Source organism: Ptychodera flava, chromosome 8 (assembly GCF_041260155.1).
Source record: "Ptychodera flava strain L36383 chromosome 8, AS_Pfla_20210202, whole genome shotgun sequence".
Lineage (NCBI taxonomy): Eukaryota > Metazoa > Hemichordata > Enteropneusta > Ptychoderidae > Ptychodera > Ptychodera flava.
In genome coordinates this window covers 18,003,101-18,021,470 of record NC_091935.1, presented here as the reverse complement: position 1 = coordinate 18,021,470, position 18,370 = coordinate 18,003,101, and the positions used below count along the sequence as shown (strand labels likewise).

The window sequence follows — 18,370 nt, the reverse complement described above, 5'->3', positions numbered from 1 at the left end:
CGTACAAAACTTTAGACCCGAAATAAGCACATTCGACCGTCGGTCAACTTGGCCCTATGATTTTGTAGAAATTGTACTCTTAGAGCATTGGCTAAAAATATGGAATTTTGACCCCTGTTGAACGGAAAATTGTTGAGTTTGTGCGCTGTATTTAGAACTATCCAGGGAACACTTGAACAGAAATCGGTGATGAACTCCTCCTCAGTGGTGCACTGCCATCCGACCACACAGTATGCTTACACCTTCGAATGATAGACTTTTCGCCTAGGGGGTTTAAACATATTTGGCTTAGGAAATGTCCTCCTTTTAATTCAAACACGTGGAAACAAATGCGAAAAGGACATGGCATACTTTGAAATCGTGTTAATGTTTATCATAAACACTCCACTCTTTCTGGGTCTCAATCTCTAGACTTACACACTACATTTCTCATTCTAAATTCGCTACGACTCTGTACAATAACATTTAGTCAGACACAAGCCATGTCGTGATAAAGTCAGCACTTTTTTATTTATATCACTGCTTCTATACCAAAAGAACAACAAAAACATAAATTTTCAAATCAAAAATAAAGTATAAACACCTTGCCAATTCGTTCAGATATAATTTTGAACTCAAAGTTCTATTTTACAGTTCGTTTTTCATTCGGTTCTGTCTTCATCGTATTTTTAACACAAAAAAGAAAGACATGGTAAATTGTGCATGTATTAGAGTGAATATTTTTTTGTAAGTTTTCACATTTTTACACGTTTCAGTTAAAGTCAGAAGGTCAAATGTTCATATAGTCTTTTTCTCCTCTTTACTGGCTGCACTTGCTGTGAACCTCGACCACCTCAGTGAAGTCGCTGCGTTTCTTGGCGATCTTGTTGACGATCTCGGTTCTGCTGAGCTCAACCAGGTCTCTCGTGGATTGCAGAGCGCTATCAAGGCAGTGGAAGCGGACTCTTTCGGTCTTGGTCTCGTCCTTTCTGCATTCATCGCTGCAGCGGGAGACTGGAGTCTTTGAGAAGCAGGACATTTGGATGCCGTCGATCGTCCTCTCTTGGACAACGGTCTTCATACGTGGAATGCATCTAACTGTAACGTGACAGAGCAAAAACAAAATTAACAGCAATCGATCAGATACCGTGGCATTTCGAATGGGGTTATGAACACTCGTTTATTTTTCTCTAAAATGCCATTTTATGCAGTGATTTTTATCACCCGTTAACTGTTTTATATTAAACAACCCGTCGTTGCCTACAAATTATACTGATTGGATGTTTCACAGCGAAAGCTGATCATAGCCAAAGTTGGTGACTCCATATTGTAGTCATCAACCCCCCACCTAATACTATTTTGTGGATATCCATTGTTTGCACTGGAGACTGGAACATTTTTATTCTTTTCAGGTGATTTTATGGAGGGCTAAAATCCCATCGTAGTATTGCCGCACCATTCTAGTAATTTCCCCACAACTTCTTAAAACTATAATGCTCTCAATCGTACACAAAAAGTTTGAAAAGCTGCCTTTCCGCATTCTTTTTTTTAATTATTGTAAAATGTCAAAACATTACAGAATGAAACGCAATACATTTCAGTAAAAAACTTACCATTTTCGGAGCACTTGTCGCTTGGGACTTGGTAGCTGAGGCCGAAGAGCTGGCCATCGGTGTAAATTTCATTGTGTGGTCCCTCGAACTCGTTGTGGCGCTCACCATCGAATTTTCCGCACAGACCACAGTGCTTCATGCGGTAGAACTGTGAAAGCTGAAAGTAGAAGATGGGAGAGATTGTAATAAAGTTGATTGATGTGATATCATGGTAGAAAGAAACCTGCTTGTGACAACATTGAGGGCGTTTTTTGCATACACTTCTGTGAAATTTTTCAAGATCGAATACAGACTTCCGAAATGTTCATTTCACAAGTAAAACATTCCTAGTGAATATAATTTACTATCATTTATTTTTAGGTGAATTACAAGTGCTTCGACCTATCGCTTCTCGCGAATCTTCTCGTATTGATTTTCTCGAGATAACTTTCAAGGGTTGAGCGTTGTTCAAAGTAATTGTTCATTAAAGTGCTGGAATGTGATGCTGCAATGTTTCACTATCCTATAAAGGAAATTGTCAATGCTTACCTTAACCTGGATGTATCTTCCGTCGGTTTTGATCCGAAGTCCGACGTTGTCAGAGATGAGCTCAATGTGTTCATCTTGGCGGCGGATGACGACGGCCATAATTGGGTTCATTCTGTCTTGCTCCTCACTGCTGCTGTACTCACGGTTCTCGGACACTGTGCGGTGAACGGTGCGCTGGAATTCGTCCCAGTATTCCCTCTCCTCGCTGCTAATTTGTCCGGAGGTGTCTTCTCTGTATGAGTCTCTCTGGCACCTTCTGTATTCTTCGATCTCCCTGCTGCTGACATAGTACCCGCGGTTGTATTTCTCGGTGACTTCCTGGCATCTGCAGGCGCGGTCTCTGCGCTGCTCTCTGACGGTCATTTCACGGCCGGTCTCTCTCTTTATTTGCAGTTCTTCGCACTCGACATCGCTGACTTTCTCACGTTCTTCTTCGCTGCTCTTCTCGATCATGACTGCCCGTTCTTTTGATTTCCTTTCTTCCTTGCTGCTGCTGACTCTCTCGACCAGAGTGCCCTTGGTCTCTTCGATGGGTTTGAATTCTACTTCGCCGTTCTTGCGGACGATCATTTTCTCGTTCAACTTGAGATCTTTCTGGTCGCCATCGACGCGTACGATGATCCTGTTACTATCGTCATTGGGGATCATTTCAATCTTCCTGTCTTCAAGGAAAACCTTTGTCGCCTGGAATCGTTGAAATGACACCACATATAAACGTTTCGAATAAAACCGTCAGGGATATATGAAACGATAACATATCCCTTAACCCTTTGAGCGCCACAGTCAATTTTTGTCACCTCCATAAATTGTAACCCAGACAATTTTTTTCAGATTATTTCCAGAGTTTTGTTCAAAAACTGTAGCCAATAAAAAGTGATATCCGTATAGTCCAAAACTGTCAAAAAATTACATAAACTTCATAAAAATAGGTAAAAATTTTGAACTAAAATTTTGGCGGGAAAAATTACTGCACTCAAATGGTTAATGAAAACTTTTTTTACTCGCCACAATACTTATAGTTACAGTGGAAAACCTTATATCTTAGCAAGTAATTAGATTTACGTTTGTTTTACGTGGGATTTCGAATATACCGTCAGCTGCAGAAAAAAGAATTCGCCCCCTTGTCTTGCCTACTCAACAGAAACGACCTACCTTCTTCTCGGTGTCGTGGTGAGTCTTGGCCGCCAGAACGATGAAGCGGTTCTCTTCGGAGCAGTCTTCGGCGATGACGTGTTCGCACTTAGACAAGCCGTATTTGTATGTGACGTTGTCGAAGGTTCTGATCTCGTCATTTGGCTTCACTTTGCAGTATGCTGGATATCAAAAACCAAACAGAAAAGGCGAGAGAAGTTGTAAGTGTTATACTATCACGCTCTTTAATTGCAAAACTTTTACCCCTAAAGGTTTATGAATCAATTTGTTGGTGTATTAATGATTGTTGATATGACAAACGACTATAGGTTGCGCCATATCTGGAAATTCCTCACACATCTCTTCAAGAAAACCCTTGATAACTTCTCAATGTAATTTGTCAAGTTGCTGTTACTTGAACTATAAACGTGAAATTTCGTTAAAGGTACCGTAACGTTACTTGGCCGCTTTGACAGCTCCTAGTCAGCTAAAATGAAAAAGTGACGTAATTATATTTAGGGGAGTTGTGGTGAAGTTGTACACTTACGAGTCCATTGATTATTCATGATCAAATCCATGTATTGCTGTACCATTGTTTTCCTGGTGGACATTGGCTGAATTTTGAAGGGCATGTTGACTTTCTCGAATTTCAAGTTCTCGTACGGGTGCTTCACGGTAACGTTTGCGATGGCCATCTTATCACTGAGTTCGGCGGTGATCAGGACTTTGTTGTATGGGTTGTCGATTTCAACGTTGTCCAATTTCAGGTTGTTCCACCAGTAGTGTTGGGCCATGACCATGGACGTGGAGTACAATTTCTTGATCCATTTAGGGAGCTGAAGGAACAAAATGGACAAAAATCAATTTTACAAAATAGTAAATGAACGAACATATATTACGTCATTTGACGCCAGGCAATGTGGTTGTTATATCTAATGAACAAAGGCAAATCATGATTCTGCTTAAAGCCATCAGAAGATAAAGTTTCATGTGGCAGCCTAGCATTTTAAATCCAATATATAGAAACTTTACTGAGCTATCTTTATCCCTTATACTAACCGACACATGCCCTTGATTACGTTTTTGTTGCTATTGCATGTATTCTCTTTTTAAAAACTTCACATTAATGAAATGATATACATTGCTTTATCTGGCTGATGGTTCTATCATGGAAGTAGGTTGCAAAAATAACAAAGATACTGTTGAGAGTTAAACAGACACGAACGACACGTCAACTGTGCTTACTTTGTCGTGAGTGATTTCGATGTCGACCTTGCGCAACTCGGTAACCTTGCGGAGGAGTTCCATGCATGCTGGAGTGTATTGCTTGTTCATTCTCCTGTCCTTCTCGCATTGCTCGTACTCTGGGATGCGTTTCTGTGTCTCCTCCTTGAACTGCTCTGGGGTCTTCTCGACACGAGTCTGTCGAGGAAAAAAAGGAACGAGACTTTTAGAATGGTCATCGTTACATCTGCAGATTCTGAATAATTTGAAGATCTCTATTGTTTCAGGCCTCAACGCCACACATACATGGGTAGCCCTGACTGCCAGAAAGTCAAGCCAGAAAGAGTTAAGCCTACAGGTTCAAGTATCCATGTGTGGGGTCATAGATATAAAGGCAATTAAGCGCATAATTTTCAGCTCGAATCTTTTGAATCCTGTACACCGATTTTCCCGTTTGGCCATCAAGCAGTTGTTTCGAAAGCAATTACACTACGAAAGTCATGAGTTAATTTTTCTGTATCAGTTTCATAATTTTAGGTTGGAAAACTTTAACAAAAATCTCTGGATATATGATGTTAATTTTTTCGATCTGTGATCAAAACCACATGTGATGAATCAAACGTCTTCTGCTTTCTGGTCTTACCTTAATCATCACCTTCTTGTCATCTTCACAGCTCTTTCCCCACTGGGTGCCCAGTTTGGCGCGAATTTGTCTTGTTTCACCGTTAGCGCGAGCTCTAGAGAAGCGTGGAGATGGAGAGTATTCGTCCCTGTCTCTGGATTCCTCCATCCATCTGAAAAGTTTTTCCATGGTGTCGATCTCCTCCTTGGGGTATTCCACCTCACCTTCCATGCACATCTGAAATAGTCAAATCATCAATTGTTACTTGACAGAACAAGAATGCGGGTGGAAATATCATGCAATGTCGATGATATGAAGTATTATTCAAAGATGCAGATCATTGTCTTTGTGTCTTCTGTTACTCTTATCTACGTATTTGCAAAACACAAGTGCACGCAATTATTTTCTTGGGTCCATAAACTTAACAGAAACCGCTACCTTAAAGTTGTCTGGTTGTTGTTCGACTGGAGTTTTGAGGATTTCAAGGTGGAAGCTCTTGTAGCGTTCCTCTTCAATGTCAAGGGTCACATCGGCCAACCATTGCCAAGTTTGTTGTTGGTCGCGTTTTGCGGTGATTTTCGTGGTGATCTTCTTTGTCTTGACGACGCGGTCGAGTGGTTCTTTCAGACTGGTTCTTTCCTGGTCGTAGGTGTCTCTAACTCTACGGCTTTCTTTGCGAGACTTCATGTTCTTCTCAAAGCTTGCGCTCTTCCAGTCCCAACCTTCATCCTCGGCGCTGATGTAATGACGTTCAATGTGGCGTTCAACGTGTTCCACAGTCTGTTGTTTCTCTCTTCCTTCGTGGTCACTTCAACTTCGATTTCCTTGGGGCGTTCGTCTCCAGGCCTGACGGTGATGTTCATTTCCATTGGACCGGCGAGAGGGTGACGCGGGGCTCTTGGCACATTCTCACGGCTGATATATTTGCTTGCGACTTCAATTTCAACTCCAACTTCTTCCTTTCCAATCTTGACTTTGTGCTGTGTAGGTTAAAAATAAATAGTTACAAATGAAACACAAACTCTACAAAACTCTTCTCGGGAAGATTTCTTTCAAGAAAAGGCTTTGGTGGAAAAGTAACAACATAAGAAGGATAAGTTGCAAACTACATTTTATCTTGAAAGAAGAATTTCCATGCTATATCTCTTCATCGAAGTTCTTGTTTTTTTATGTATCGCTGATCAAAACAAAATCAAACTTTGACTAATGCAGATGATGATGAATAACTATTCATACCTCAGTTGGGCGCTCCTTGATAAGTTTTCCAAGAATGATGTGTCTTCTTTCCTCGCCCTTCTCTGGCTCTGGCTCTGGTTCGTTGTATCTCATCCAAAGACGAGCCCAGCCTTGTTCTTCCACCTCCTTCTTTCTGAGGTGCTCTGCTCTCTTCTCACCGACCAGGGTCCAGGAGAATGGCTTGCTCTTGACGCTGACAAGTTGCTGTTCCTTTTCCAATGTCTTGAAGAGAGTCTTGTAAGTTCTCTTCTCCATGTTGAATTCGATTTCGCCGTTCATTGGGACGGTTGAATTGATGGAAGCCTTGACGCCAACACCGGTTTTGAGGACGTGAGCATCAACACCAACTTTGCCTTCGATGTTCATGGCGATCCTGCAGGAAAAGCAGCATAATACATTGTATATATCACATGACCCGAAGGGCTTTTTGTTTATACTGTTGAAGATTCGTTCACTTGAAAATCTTCAAATGAAGCTATATTTATTCAAGCTGTACCTTCGCGCTCACAATATCACAAAAGTTTTGGACGATCATGTGTCTTTGAGTTTAATACAGTATGATTTATTTCTAAAGGATTTTAGTGGCCCATTACTCCGTTCTCCATATCTCTAGTTTTCTACCGAAACCACTTCTTATAAAAGCGGGGGACATTTACGAGGGGGAAAACACTTAATAATAGGGCTAAATTTGGTTGTAAACACGTCGATTGGGTTAAAAGCGATATTGAAAACCGTTAACAAATTTGCTTCGACTTTGGACTTGGGTGATAATACCGGTAGTGTCGAGTGACGCCAAAATGAACATTCGTCTGAAGTTGATGTAAAGATTGCTCTTTTCAACAGAACAAAATGAAAAGTATGGAACATATCCATAGCCATACACCTACCTGGTCAGCATATCAGCCTCAGCAATGAGGGCTTTTGGTTTCTGTTCTGGACGGTCGGACTCGAAGAGTGCGTCGATTACCTGGGCGCGTCCCTCAATCTTCATGTTGACGAAGGCACCTGATGTGACATTAGCTTGGAGTGGGAAACCGAGCTCAGTTGGGATTTGGTAGGTGGAGTCGGCAAGCATGATGGCCTTCTGTAGTTCAGTGCTTCTCTTTTCCTTCAGTTTTTCTTCGATGTCCTTGATGGAGATCTTACCCTCCTCGATGATGGACTTCACAGTATCCTTGTCGAAGCTTAAGCCGCGGATTTCATGTCCAAAGATCTTGACATACAGTTCGCCTTTTGGTTCTTCAAGTTTTCTTGTCTGGATGGGGAGCTAAATGGCAAATGAACACGGAAAATGATCAATTAAAAATTCTCACTCGGTGAAGATTATTTTGAACTCTTTTTTCAAATTAAAGAACGCAAGATAGAATAACTTGTCTTAATTTTAATTTGTGTGTACAGTAAGAAGTTTACGGTCCACTGATGTGTAATAAAATTTCCCATTGTTCTCCGTTTTTACAATAGGTAACATGCACATCCAACTTGAAAGACTTAGATACTTGTAATTCAAAATTCCCCCACACTTGGTGGACCAGAAGTTATTGTAAAAGTTTGAGAGTCCGAATTTCTGTTCCCGAAGATACATAGTAACTTAAAATTTCACTTGTAACTTTGCATGAACATCGATCGCTTCTATTATCCGCAACGTTAACGGTATACAGTCACCTGTAATCTAAATATGCCCATATATGGTCAAGGGGGCGTTCCTTGGTATTCAAAATGCCCACTTGAGGGCGCTGTGTTTAAAAAGCGGCCACCCGTTTAAAATCTGTGATTGGTTCGATTTTCTCTTTCCATGGTAACTAAGGCAAAATTGGCACTGGTGACAGCATACCTTTAAGGAAGGAATGTTGGAAACAGAAGGGACACTCTAAATAAACGTGTTATCGGTCAAAATAAAACTTACGCTATCTCTGAGTTCTTTCTTTTCCTTGTCAGCAGTGGATACGGAACGTGGTTTTCTCTTCAAGAGATCGAAGACAGAGCTCTTCCTCCACAGGGATCCTTTTGGTCCAACAATCTTATCAACGACGGTTTGCAGACCCTCAGCACGGAAGCCAGTCTCGAGGAATCTCATGTTGTAGCCAAGGATGTTTGCGCTGACTTTGGCGTTGGCAGCACGGGGCAGAACGGACTCAAGAGTGCCAACAGTGTTCAGTTCGGTGGTGAATCCCATGTGCCATTCCTCTGTTGTTTTCGAGAAAGAAAATGACACATTCATCAATTACTGACAAAATTGGCTCCGAGGCAGCCAGTCAGAAATATGCTAATTTCATGATATGAATGAAAGTTTTAAGATTTTTTAAGAATTTTTAATCCAAAGAATTTCATCCTTACATGCAAGTTTCCAAAGACCCTCGAAAAATTTGATCAAACGAACATATGCGTAACGAGGTAACATGACGCAAAGTGATTCCCCACTTCATAGATAGTGAATGTGGGCATATGTTCCATGATAGAAATATTTCAAGGCGATTCTGATTACCATCTTCTTTTAATAAATAAAATTAATAAAAACCGGGGAGTGTATCGGTGCTTCGATTGACTATTATCGTTTATATTTCCCCAAGGATAATCAAGAAAATGTCGCTTCCACTATCAGACAAATCTCCTCACCGGATTGCCTGCTGATGCGGACGTTCTTGGAGTAGTGAGCACCCGGGGTGATTGGCTTGGCAAAACGCACAGCATATTTGGCAGCGGTTGCCTTCTGTCTGTCGATTGGGTTGGGGGACTGAGACATCTCCTTGATGAAAGAGTACACGTACGATCCTACTTGTTGGCTGCGTTCTTTGTGCAGAGACTGGGCGAAGAGTTGCATGACGGGAATGGTGACGTTGCCGTCCATGATGACGACGAAGGCGGCGATACGGAGTTCGGGAGAGTTCTCTTGCTCAAAGTAAACTGGGCTCAGGATATTGCGCACCTTCAATAGTAAGAAATATGCAAGTGCAAGTTGAAAAACACATTTTATGAATATCAAACCAATGATTGAGCCTACTTTCTTGTGGACAAGTTCACATTGTTATATATGTTCCAGTCGTAACGTGTTACTTGTTATGTTGTTATGCACATAAAACAATTACCCGCTGTGGATATATGTCACAGTGCTACCAGTAACATTATCTAAAAGCTAACGTTTTATGTGAAAGTGAGCTAAGAAATTGATGTCAGTGGTTTTAAAGTCAACTCGCCAACTACACAAATACATACCTTGCTTGGGATCAAGTTCACGACGCGTCGGAGGGAGTAGATAGCCAAGACTTTCATTTCGTCATCGGTCTTTTTCTCAATGATGTTTTGGATGTCTTGGACGGTGTCCTTGAGACCAGCGTTTCCGATTGCCTTCAGGCACATCTTCTGTTCCTCCCTCGTTTTATCGGGATTAATTCCATCAACGAGGTTCTGCCAGAAAGATAAAGGTGTGATTAACGTGTCCTTTGAAAAGCACTGAGCGCAACACTTCGTCGATCACTTCGCAAGAGGTTCACACCTGTCTTTCATTTCCTCTGATTGTTGTGTAGTTTTCATTTAAACTTCATTTTGACAATTACAAGCGAGCAGTAACATGCTATCGATTGATTAATAATTGTCATTCAATTACTTGACCACCAGATGAATTGATCAATTGATCCATTAATCAACAATCAATTAGTTTCTTCGCGTATCTGTTAGCCCCACACCATCGCATCATTAAAGAAAACCCGTTGCTGATATCAGCTACTTACGTTGCGGTATCGTTTCTTGGCAGAATCCACTTTATCGATGGCATTGGTAAGTCGCTGCTCCATCTGCTCAATGCGGCGACGGCGTTCTTCTGTCATTGGGAGGCGTCTCTCCTCTTTCAATTCTTTCTTGAGTTCCTCGATCTGGACCAAAACCTTGCTTGACTTCTTAGTTTCGCTCAGGGCATTGAATACCATGGATCCAAAGCTGAGCCAGCAGGTCTTTCTAACATCCTTCTGTGACTTAACTTCTGGGTGCTTGCACATTTCCTGGGGGAGGGGGAAAGATTAGTTTCGAATGTCAGAATATGATAATTCATATTAAAGGGTGAATGCCAACCCCAATGTAAAATCAAGGGAAGAATAGATGAGAGTAGTTATTATAAGAGTGGTGGAATGATTAAAAGGGAATTTAAAATTATCGAAAAGCGATCGAAATCAGACCGGTGTAATAATCGTAAGACCATATACGACTAATTCCGTATTACGGTGACGTCACTTACCAGAACATCGTCCAAAGTCTTGATGGTTGGGTCATGGATGACGGCAAGGGTGGCCAAGATCTGGCTGGCCATCTCATCCTTGATACCGCGGTTCTCGATCTTCTCCTTGATGAATTTGATGGATTCTTCAGTGTTAATCAAAGGAAGGGCATCCATAAACACTTTCCTATAAACATACAAAATGAAAATATAAAATCATATATTATATAAAATATCTATTTATGTATTAGACAGTTCCCTTCATGTGATATATTGTACAATGTATTTTCCTGTACTGATTAGGTGTTAGACTTGTCTTGACACCAGAACAACTTCAGCATTAGCTTTTTCCGTCACGGTGGTTTTCTAGCAGCCCACCGTGATTACACTGACAATGCTGGGATATTCATTGACCTTAAAAAATCAGCAGACTAGGTTATATGGCCTAGGCGGCATATGGTTGGCTGATCTAGAGTGTTTCATTATAGTATTACACCTCACCTCTTTCTCTCTTCATCCTTGTTGACAGTGTCGCGTGTTCTCTCGACAACTTCCTGCCAAAGGGGTTCAATATCCTCCTTCTTGAGATCGCGGAGTTTCTGGACCATTACGACAAGGTAGGATGGGGTTTCCTCGGAGGTAAGGTCCGTCTTGATTGATTCGGCGATGTACTGCAACAAAGTCTTGACGTCTTCGAGGGACTCTCGTCTCTTGAGGTCGCTTGTCTGTTGGCTCTCGATTTGTTCCATGGTCTTCTCTCTCAGTTGCTTTCTCTCTGGGAATTCGTACTTGATGCTGCCCTGGAACTTGATGTCAGCTGGCATATTGATCTCTCTGTCGATTCTTCCGGCCTTGATCAGGAAAAGAGTTTGGCTGCAGGGAGGAAAGATTAAAATTGCCAATTAAATGACTAACCATTTCTAACATATGTTGTCATGATGTGTAATTGTCGATTGTTTCGGGACCAACTTCCGTAAAGTATCACAAAACTTTGGAGCCGATTGAAACATCAGGTGCTTTTCATTATAGAGCCAGGGTTATCAGCCCATCACCCTGAAAGATTCCTCCCCATGAGGCGCTCCATTCACAACACATTCCCTCATGCACTGGATTTTCAGCCCGAATGCAAGCAATTTTTAAGATCGAGTGAAACAGACAGAGGAGAAATTAAATGAGACATGCGCAGAGGCTGAAATGTGGCTTCCCTGCCTAGCAGAAGAGGGGACAAAACAAAACTGAGACAACTTACTTGACAAAGGTAACAACGTCGCTTTGGTCATCTTTGTAAAGGGAGAGAATGTGTTGGCCCTCGGCAATGGCGGATTCGATCATGAACCTGTCCTGGGTTCCAGTGACATTGTAGCGAACCTGACTCAGAGATTTGATGAGGTCATTTTGCCTGTCATCGTCGTTGCGCAGCAACTTGCCAGACAAGATGGACTTCTCCATAGTCCTTCTGTCCTCGCATTTCTGCAGGTCTCTGATTTTGGTGATGTTCATCACATCAGTGGATTCTGAAAACATCGAACAGGGAGTTGAGATTATAGTACCTTACATAAAGGAATAGACTATTACATAACTTTGCAACGTGAGGATGAAAAAGGAAATGTCTGCTTCAGAGTTAGTCTTCTTTGGTCGTAGATATTCTCATCGACAGATCCAACTTTTCAAAGTTGAATGGCATCATGCGGGTGAGATGTTCTAATACAGCATCAATTTAGCATGAGAACATCTCAAAAGACTTGAATTAAGAGGAAACTTACCCATTTCTGAGCTGGAGGTGAGGCGAAGACGTACATCGGTTTTGTCAAATCTGATTTTGTAGAGGGATTCGCATTCTCCGGAAATACCCATCTGTGTGATGCAAGAGAAACGTTAAGATTTACAGATTAATGGACGTTCTACGAACTATTATTCTTGGATGTAACCAGAGACAAAAAAACAGAGGCAAGGAGACTGAGAGACGAAAAAAAAAAATTACTGAGAAACTCACCTCCTTGACACGAAGAGTTGTCATTTCACGGTCGTCACGGGCAGAGGATGGACGGTTGATGTTCTTGGTCTCGTCAAGTGATTCACGTTCGTTCAGGTTAAGCTGAATCAGGTTCATGATGGCTCTCTTCGGGTTGACCGACCACAATGGCTCATCACTGCTTGTCTCGATGTCACTGATCTATGCGGTATGATGAACATATACGCAGGGAGTTAGTCTTTTTTTCTCTCTGTTGAAACTCGCATCGAATGGAAACAACATTTTAAAACCAAGCCGTCATCAACACAGATTCATTTTGTAGTAGAGACACAAAAGTTTGTCCTTTCGAATATGTACTAAAATAAAATTCCAGAAAAGTGAAAGTTCGTCCTTTGTCGTTTGACAGTCGTTTATTGGTTGAAATGGTTAAATATGTAAATTTACAAACCTTGCCCTGCCTGTAGGTGAATCTCACTGGTTTGCTCAACTCTCTGTGGAAGACATCTCCCTCATCACCAGTCACCTCCTGGAACTTGTCCAAGGGTTGTTGTTTCCTGGGGTCCTGCACTTCTTGCTGCAGTCTGAACAGAGAAATCTTGTCCAGCTGAAGATAAAACAAAAACTTATGAAACGGCAGTAGAAATAGCTTGAAATGAGATAAAACATTACATAAATGATACTTGTATATATGTATGTATGTATATAGTAGGCTGCAGGCATACATTCAGTCAGTTACGTAAATTACGCATGCGTCTAACAAGGTATTTAAAGGGTCCTCAATATCACTCATACATTTTTTGTTCTAATCAAACATAGCACAGGTAGATTGGCTATAGAAAATGTACAGAGGTCATATTCACCTTCATGACAACTTTGTCGTCATCTTTGAATTGGAAGGATGCCTCGCACTTGATCTTGAGTCCAGAGTGTTCATGGCTCGTCTTCGGTATTCCGGTCAAAAGTTGGCCTTCATACTCGTAAACGTATTCACGATTTCTCCTGAAGGCTGTAGACGGTGTAGGAATGAGAACTAGTTACCAAGCTGGATAAAATTCTTCAATGGTCGTAGTGACTGATAACATGGAAACTGAAATACCGAGCCCCTTCCAGTAATTCAATAAGATTCGTCCGATGACAATCACAAGATGTGAGCATATGGTATTGAGTAGACTAAAATTTAACAATGTCGGGGAGTTAGAAATTATTTACTGAGGCTTAAGTGAGAATAGGCCGACCAAATAACATATCCGAACCGATCAATGTCCGAAGGACACCCCACTCGCCCAGGGGCTATGGCATCGTGCCGCATTGTCCTGAACAAGGATATTGTCTTTCCATCATTGAGAGAAATACTACGCCAATCACCAAGGTGAACAGACTCACGACGATCACGCCATGTTTAACTATACAAACAGATTTTGCTAGCTTTCTTCCGCTTTTCTTCGGTGATGACGTCAGTGGGGTACACAAAATAAAGAAGTCCCCGGACACGTGACGACTCCGCCACGCGCCCACGTAACCGCAACAATGATAGCGGTTTTTACTCATTAACTAGTCCTTGAGGGCACTCTACCTAAAGTACCGTACAATGAGATAACACCCGCTTTTTGCACAGAGATTGTTGGGTGAATCGAGGTTAAACATCATCAGATAGGCTTTATCCCTGTTTATCAACACCGAGGAACGCGCAAGGGTTGAACGGCCGCCAGTATTGGCAGTCCAGCTTGCGTTGTTGACGGTAACTGCTCTCTGTACTCAAGCCCCAATCGCAAACAATCGACGATCAAATGTATTCCACTGAAAACTCGAGAAAATGTTAATATAATTGCGACAAAATGATTTTAGAAACTTACCAGTTTCACGGATTTCGGCGGCTATTAAAAGAAAGAGAAGGGAAACACTTGTTATTTATCTTTCTCAAACTTTCAAGGATTATTTATCACAAAGGAGGAGATAAAAAAACCACGTTTATGAAGGGATAACGACCTAATACATTCTACTAAGTTCTGCACGGGAAGTTGTATGGCCGCTATGCGCCTCTATGCGGTAGACGTAGAAACTGCGAATCGAATGTCTATCGACTGACAGATGCTCATTACAGGACACCTGGTGCCAAATCGGAGAGCGCAAATCAGAAATGTGATCTTTTTTCACAATTATCGGACATTAAGTGTTCACGCCGCACTGTCAAAATTTATCGACGTAGCATTGCATTTCACTGGGTAAACTGCATCCAGATTTACAGGCGCAAAAAAGTCATTGTCACGTGATTTTTTTTCAATCGCTGAACTATCAACTTACAAGTCCGTCTGTATAGACCGTGAACAACTAAGCGGTACAAAGAAAGTGCATCGATAAGGTAACCAAGCTTATTTTATGAATAGCTAACCATGCGCAGTGGGATGGTCTCAGGAATAGAGTTGACAAGTCGTTCAGAAAACATCTTCATTGACTGAAGGCCGCAGAAGCCAGCAGGGAACTTTTCTCGCCGCGCGAGATGCTGAAAGTCCGAAATCGGACTGCGATGGAAAACTGTGGCCGAACAGACGAAGAACACCGACATGAAAAACAATATCAAATTAAATGTGTTTTGCTCTGATATGCGACAATTTCGACTGCTTGATACTAGAAAAAGGGGAAAACTAGTTCGGAATAAACGCCAATGAGAGTCATACAAACTTTTAAAAAGTTCTGGAAAAGCAACTTGCAAACGTTCGAGATTGTATAAAAGTATACTTACAGGCCAGGACAACGCCCAACAGTAAAATAGCCAGTGTCTTCATGTTTGCAGTTAACCTGAAGAACTGATACAACTTTGGAAAAAACTTGAGCTTATATGCTCCCTGGCTTCCTATTGTTTTGGTGATTTACAATTCTTGTTGACTAAAATTGAATATTAGCCAAGGAAAAAAGACCCCCTAACTAGCAGGCGATTCGCCCACAGAAGATGTTGACACTTGACGATCAGACGCCTTTCCAAATTTATTTAAAACACTCTGCTCTCAACCCTTACGGGTTATTTGAAGTCTGATTGATGGGGTTTGGAGTTTCATTTGCTCTGACACAAACAAATTCTCGATTTGTTGTCCTGTCTTCCTTTAATTTATTTCTCCTTGGGTCTCTTTAAGGCATCTAACTTGTTCTTTTTGACAAGTTAAAGGAGCGCTATCATATTTGCTTTGGAACAATCGTTGTATGCATATGAGGTCCAGGTTCTGTTTTTTTTGCTTACGCAGCTTCAGCAACATTCATGCTTTGTAAAGTTGAACGTCCACGACGCTTTTCAAAAAAAAAAACTTAGATTAGTGATCGGTACACGGGAAAGTAGAATTACAATGAATGCAGGCGGAAAGTCTCTCAGCTGTTGAAAATCGACGTGAAATCGAGAAAATACATCTTACCAATTGCTATAAATGATTTTTCCAAAAGCGATCAGAAAGAAGTTGCTTGAAATTTGGAAGCATAAGAAGCATAAGAGGTTCCGAATATATAGGAAAAGGAGAATACAAGTTTTGTTATTATTTAAATGTTTGCCATTTGTACTGTTTTATAACTATGAAGCGTGTTTCATGGAAGGTGACAATTTTTCTTTCTGCCTGTATGTGTTTCTGACAATGCCATTTCAGGTACCACACTTTCCTAGCGTGTCTTTGAATGGGTAACATACAGATGAATTCGTATGGCCCCCCTGCGACTATCAATTTTATCTTTTATGTGTATCTTTACCTGTAGCATATCAGGGGTATTTTTTGTAATCTAAAAGATGAACAGTTGTACATTTGAAAAGTCTGCAGATATCCGTAACAGATTTGTTCTTATCGCAAAGAGGCTTTGGCGGCGAAGATGCAATGGCGCTTCGTTAAGTACCGAGGATGCTACGGAAGCAGTCCCACTTCTACAGAACAGATCACGAACAAGATTAAGTGATGCCCATGAAGCGGTCCAGTCATGATATCAATCAATCAATCAATCAATCAATCAATCAATCACAATCAATGAATCATTCAATTTATAAGATTGTTATTTCATACGAGTGTGGAAATTCCATATGTTCTTGGTCGTTTCAGAATTTCATTTGCCCGTTTTTATTTTCATTCACTGCGCCCTTACTCTGCGTTCCACCTGTGCTCAGACAGACAATGCACCGTGAGACAAGTAAACCGGAATTTTTCGGTTGCGTTGAATTACGCACGATCATCCGATTCGACGCGACAAATCAGAGTCCAGCGCGAATGCATAATAGCCCGTCTTGTTTGTGTAGAATTGGTGGTGCACTGGGGCATTCATTGATTGATTCATTCATTCAGTTTGAAGCTATTGGATTTCTCGCCAGGGTAGTGGCGAAAAAACCTAATAAACAAAGCTCGGTCAAGGGCAACGTGACATGTTTTTGTCCACCCCGCACCACCATAGGAATAAACATTACCAGACTTATTAACTTGTTTATCACTTAAACTGTTAGGAACAGTTGTTTTTGCAAAGTTGCGGCATCAGAAATCAGGGAAGTTGGGTTTAAAAAGTTAATGAAACTGTCGATTACGGAAACGAGACAATTGCGATCACAATGTCAGGAGTAGGAAGAACAAGCGATGAGTTTTCTCGCGAATATGAAGTAATAAAAGTGTGTTAAACTCCATGACAACGAGTGCGGTGCATTTTGCAGCTGGTCCAGTAGCAGCAACATGTTATGCATTTGGGTCGGGAACACCTCCAATTGCGAATGATTTATCGTCTTCTGACATGACACGGCCGATGTAAGATGTAGATCTCACATAAATTTTCAATGCAAGAAAAGTCCCACAGTATCCTTTAATTCGTACAAACTCCAACTGCCAACATAAGTTATTTATAAACCAGGCTGTTTTGTACTCGAGAAAAAGGTCAGTAACCCGCCTGAAAAATTAGATCGTGAAAGTTAGTAAACAAGTATTATGTGATATCATAAGTCCGTTGTGGGAAAAGTGCTTGAACTAAGCAGAAGTTAATAATTATTGCACGCCAATTTAAATGAGTTAGTTTTTTGTCGGTGAAAAGAATGAGAGTATGCATATGCAGTCTAACTGATGTGATGCTCTGGACACAAGTGCATTGGGGAGGAGGGAGGGGGGGGGGGGAGGTTGCACACTTCACATTCCTGAAAGATATTGATACTCAGCGCAGTATGGACTCGTTCCATGCGGTAGCCGTTTGCCTCGCTCAGTGTTGTTATTAATACCCTGGTATTGTGCACTGATTGTAGTGCTACTGTCTTGCTGCAGTTGCCGTTCAGAGCGCCGTATCTTATATAGTTTAATATACCGCAACAATACAGTGACGTACGATGAGATTTCAAAAAAAAGGTCGTCAATCTTGTCGCCCAAGACTTAATTATTTCATATGTTTTTCCCGACACGTTATCCGTGCCACAAGAATAATTATAAAAAAACGAAGCTTGAAGAAAGAGAAACCGAATATTTTGCTATGGGGACAAATCGCAGAGTGTTATGTTTTCCAATGTGCTTGACTTTTAAAAAATGCACCACATGACTTGATCGAAGTTATAATTTAACATCTTTAATCGGTAACACTTGGGAATATCTGTCCTGAAAAAATTGGTAACAAACTAATGAAGGTTTATTGAGTCTCAAGCTCTGCGTTTTCAATGCAGCTAGCAAAATTTGAGATGTGCTGAGTCAGCGACTTTTTCAAAGTGTCTTCCTTGACACGCTTCTTTGATTTGTGACTTTGCCCCCACACAGAGATGTATACTTCGGCGGTCAGGGTGAACTATTTTACAACAACAGCAAAACAAAGTCCATCAAAACAGCAAGTTGCGAGGCAGTATCTATTAAACCACTCATAGTATCTATAGATATTTCACC

General features: G+C 41.2%; 1 protein-coding gene across 1 annotated transcript; it reads right to left on the bottom strand.

Annotated features, from left to right (window-relative positions):
• Positions 1 to 485: 485 nt before the first annotated feature.
• On the bottom strand, positions 486 to 15,387 carry LOC139138702 (vitellogenin-6-like). The gene is given in 24 exon segments (XM_070707205.1): positions 486 to 1,077; positions 1,593 to 1,749; positions 2,121 to 2,804; positions 3,273 to 3,433; positions 3,799 to 4,087; positions 4,497 to 4,673; positions 5,119 to 5,334; positions 5,536 to 5,888; positions 5,891 to 6,077; positions 6,334 to 6,706; positions 7,221 to 7,600; positions 8,237 to 8,517; positions 8,947 to 9,256; positions 9,544 to 9,735; positions 10,059 to 10,325; positions 10,559 to 10,724; positions 11,039 to 11,410; positions 11,787 to 12,051; positions 12,301 to 12,391; positions 12,531 to 12,710; positions 12,958 to 13,113; positions 13,370 to 13,515; positions 14,363 to 14,383; positions 15,250 to 15,387. Coding segments are annotated over 24 exon segments (5,745 nt in total). The 5' UTR covers positions 15,293 to 15,387; the 3' UTR covers positions 486 to 799.
• Positions 15,388 to 18,370: the final 2,983 nt, after the last annotated feature.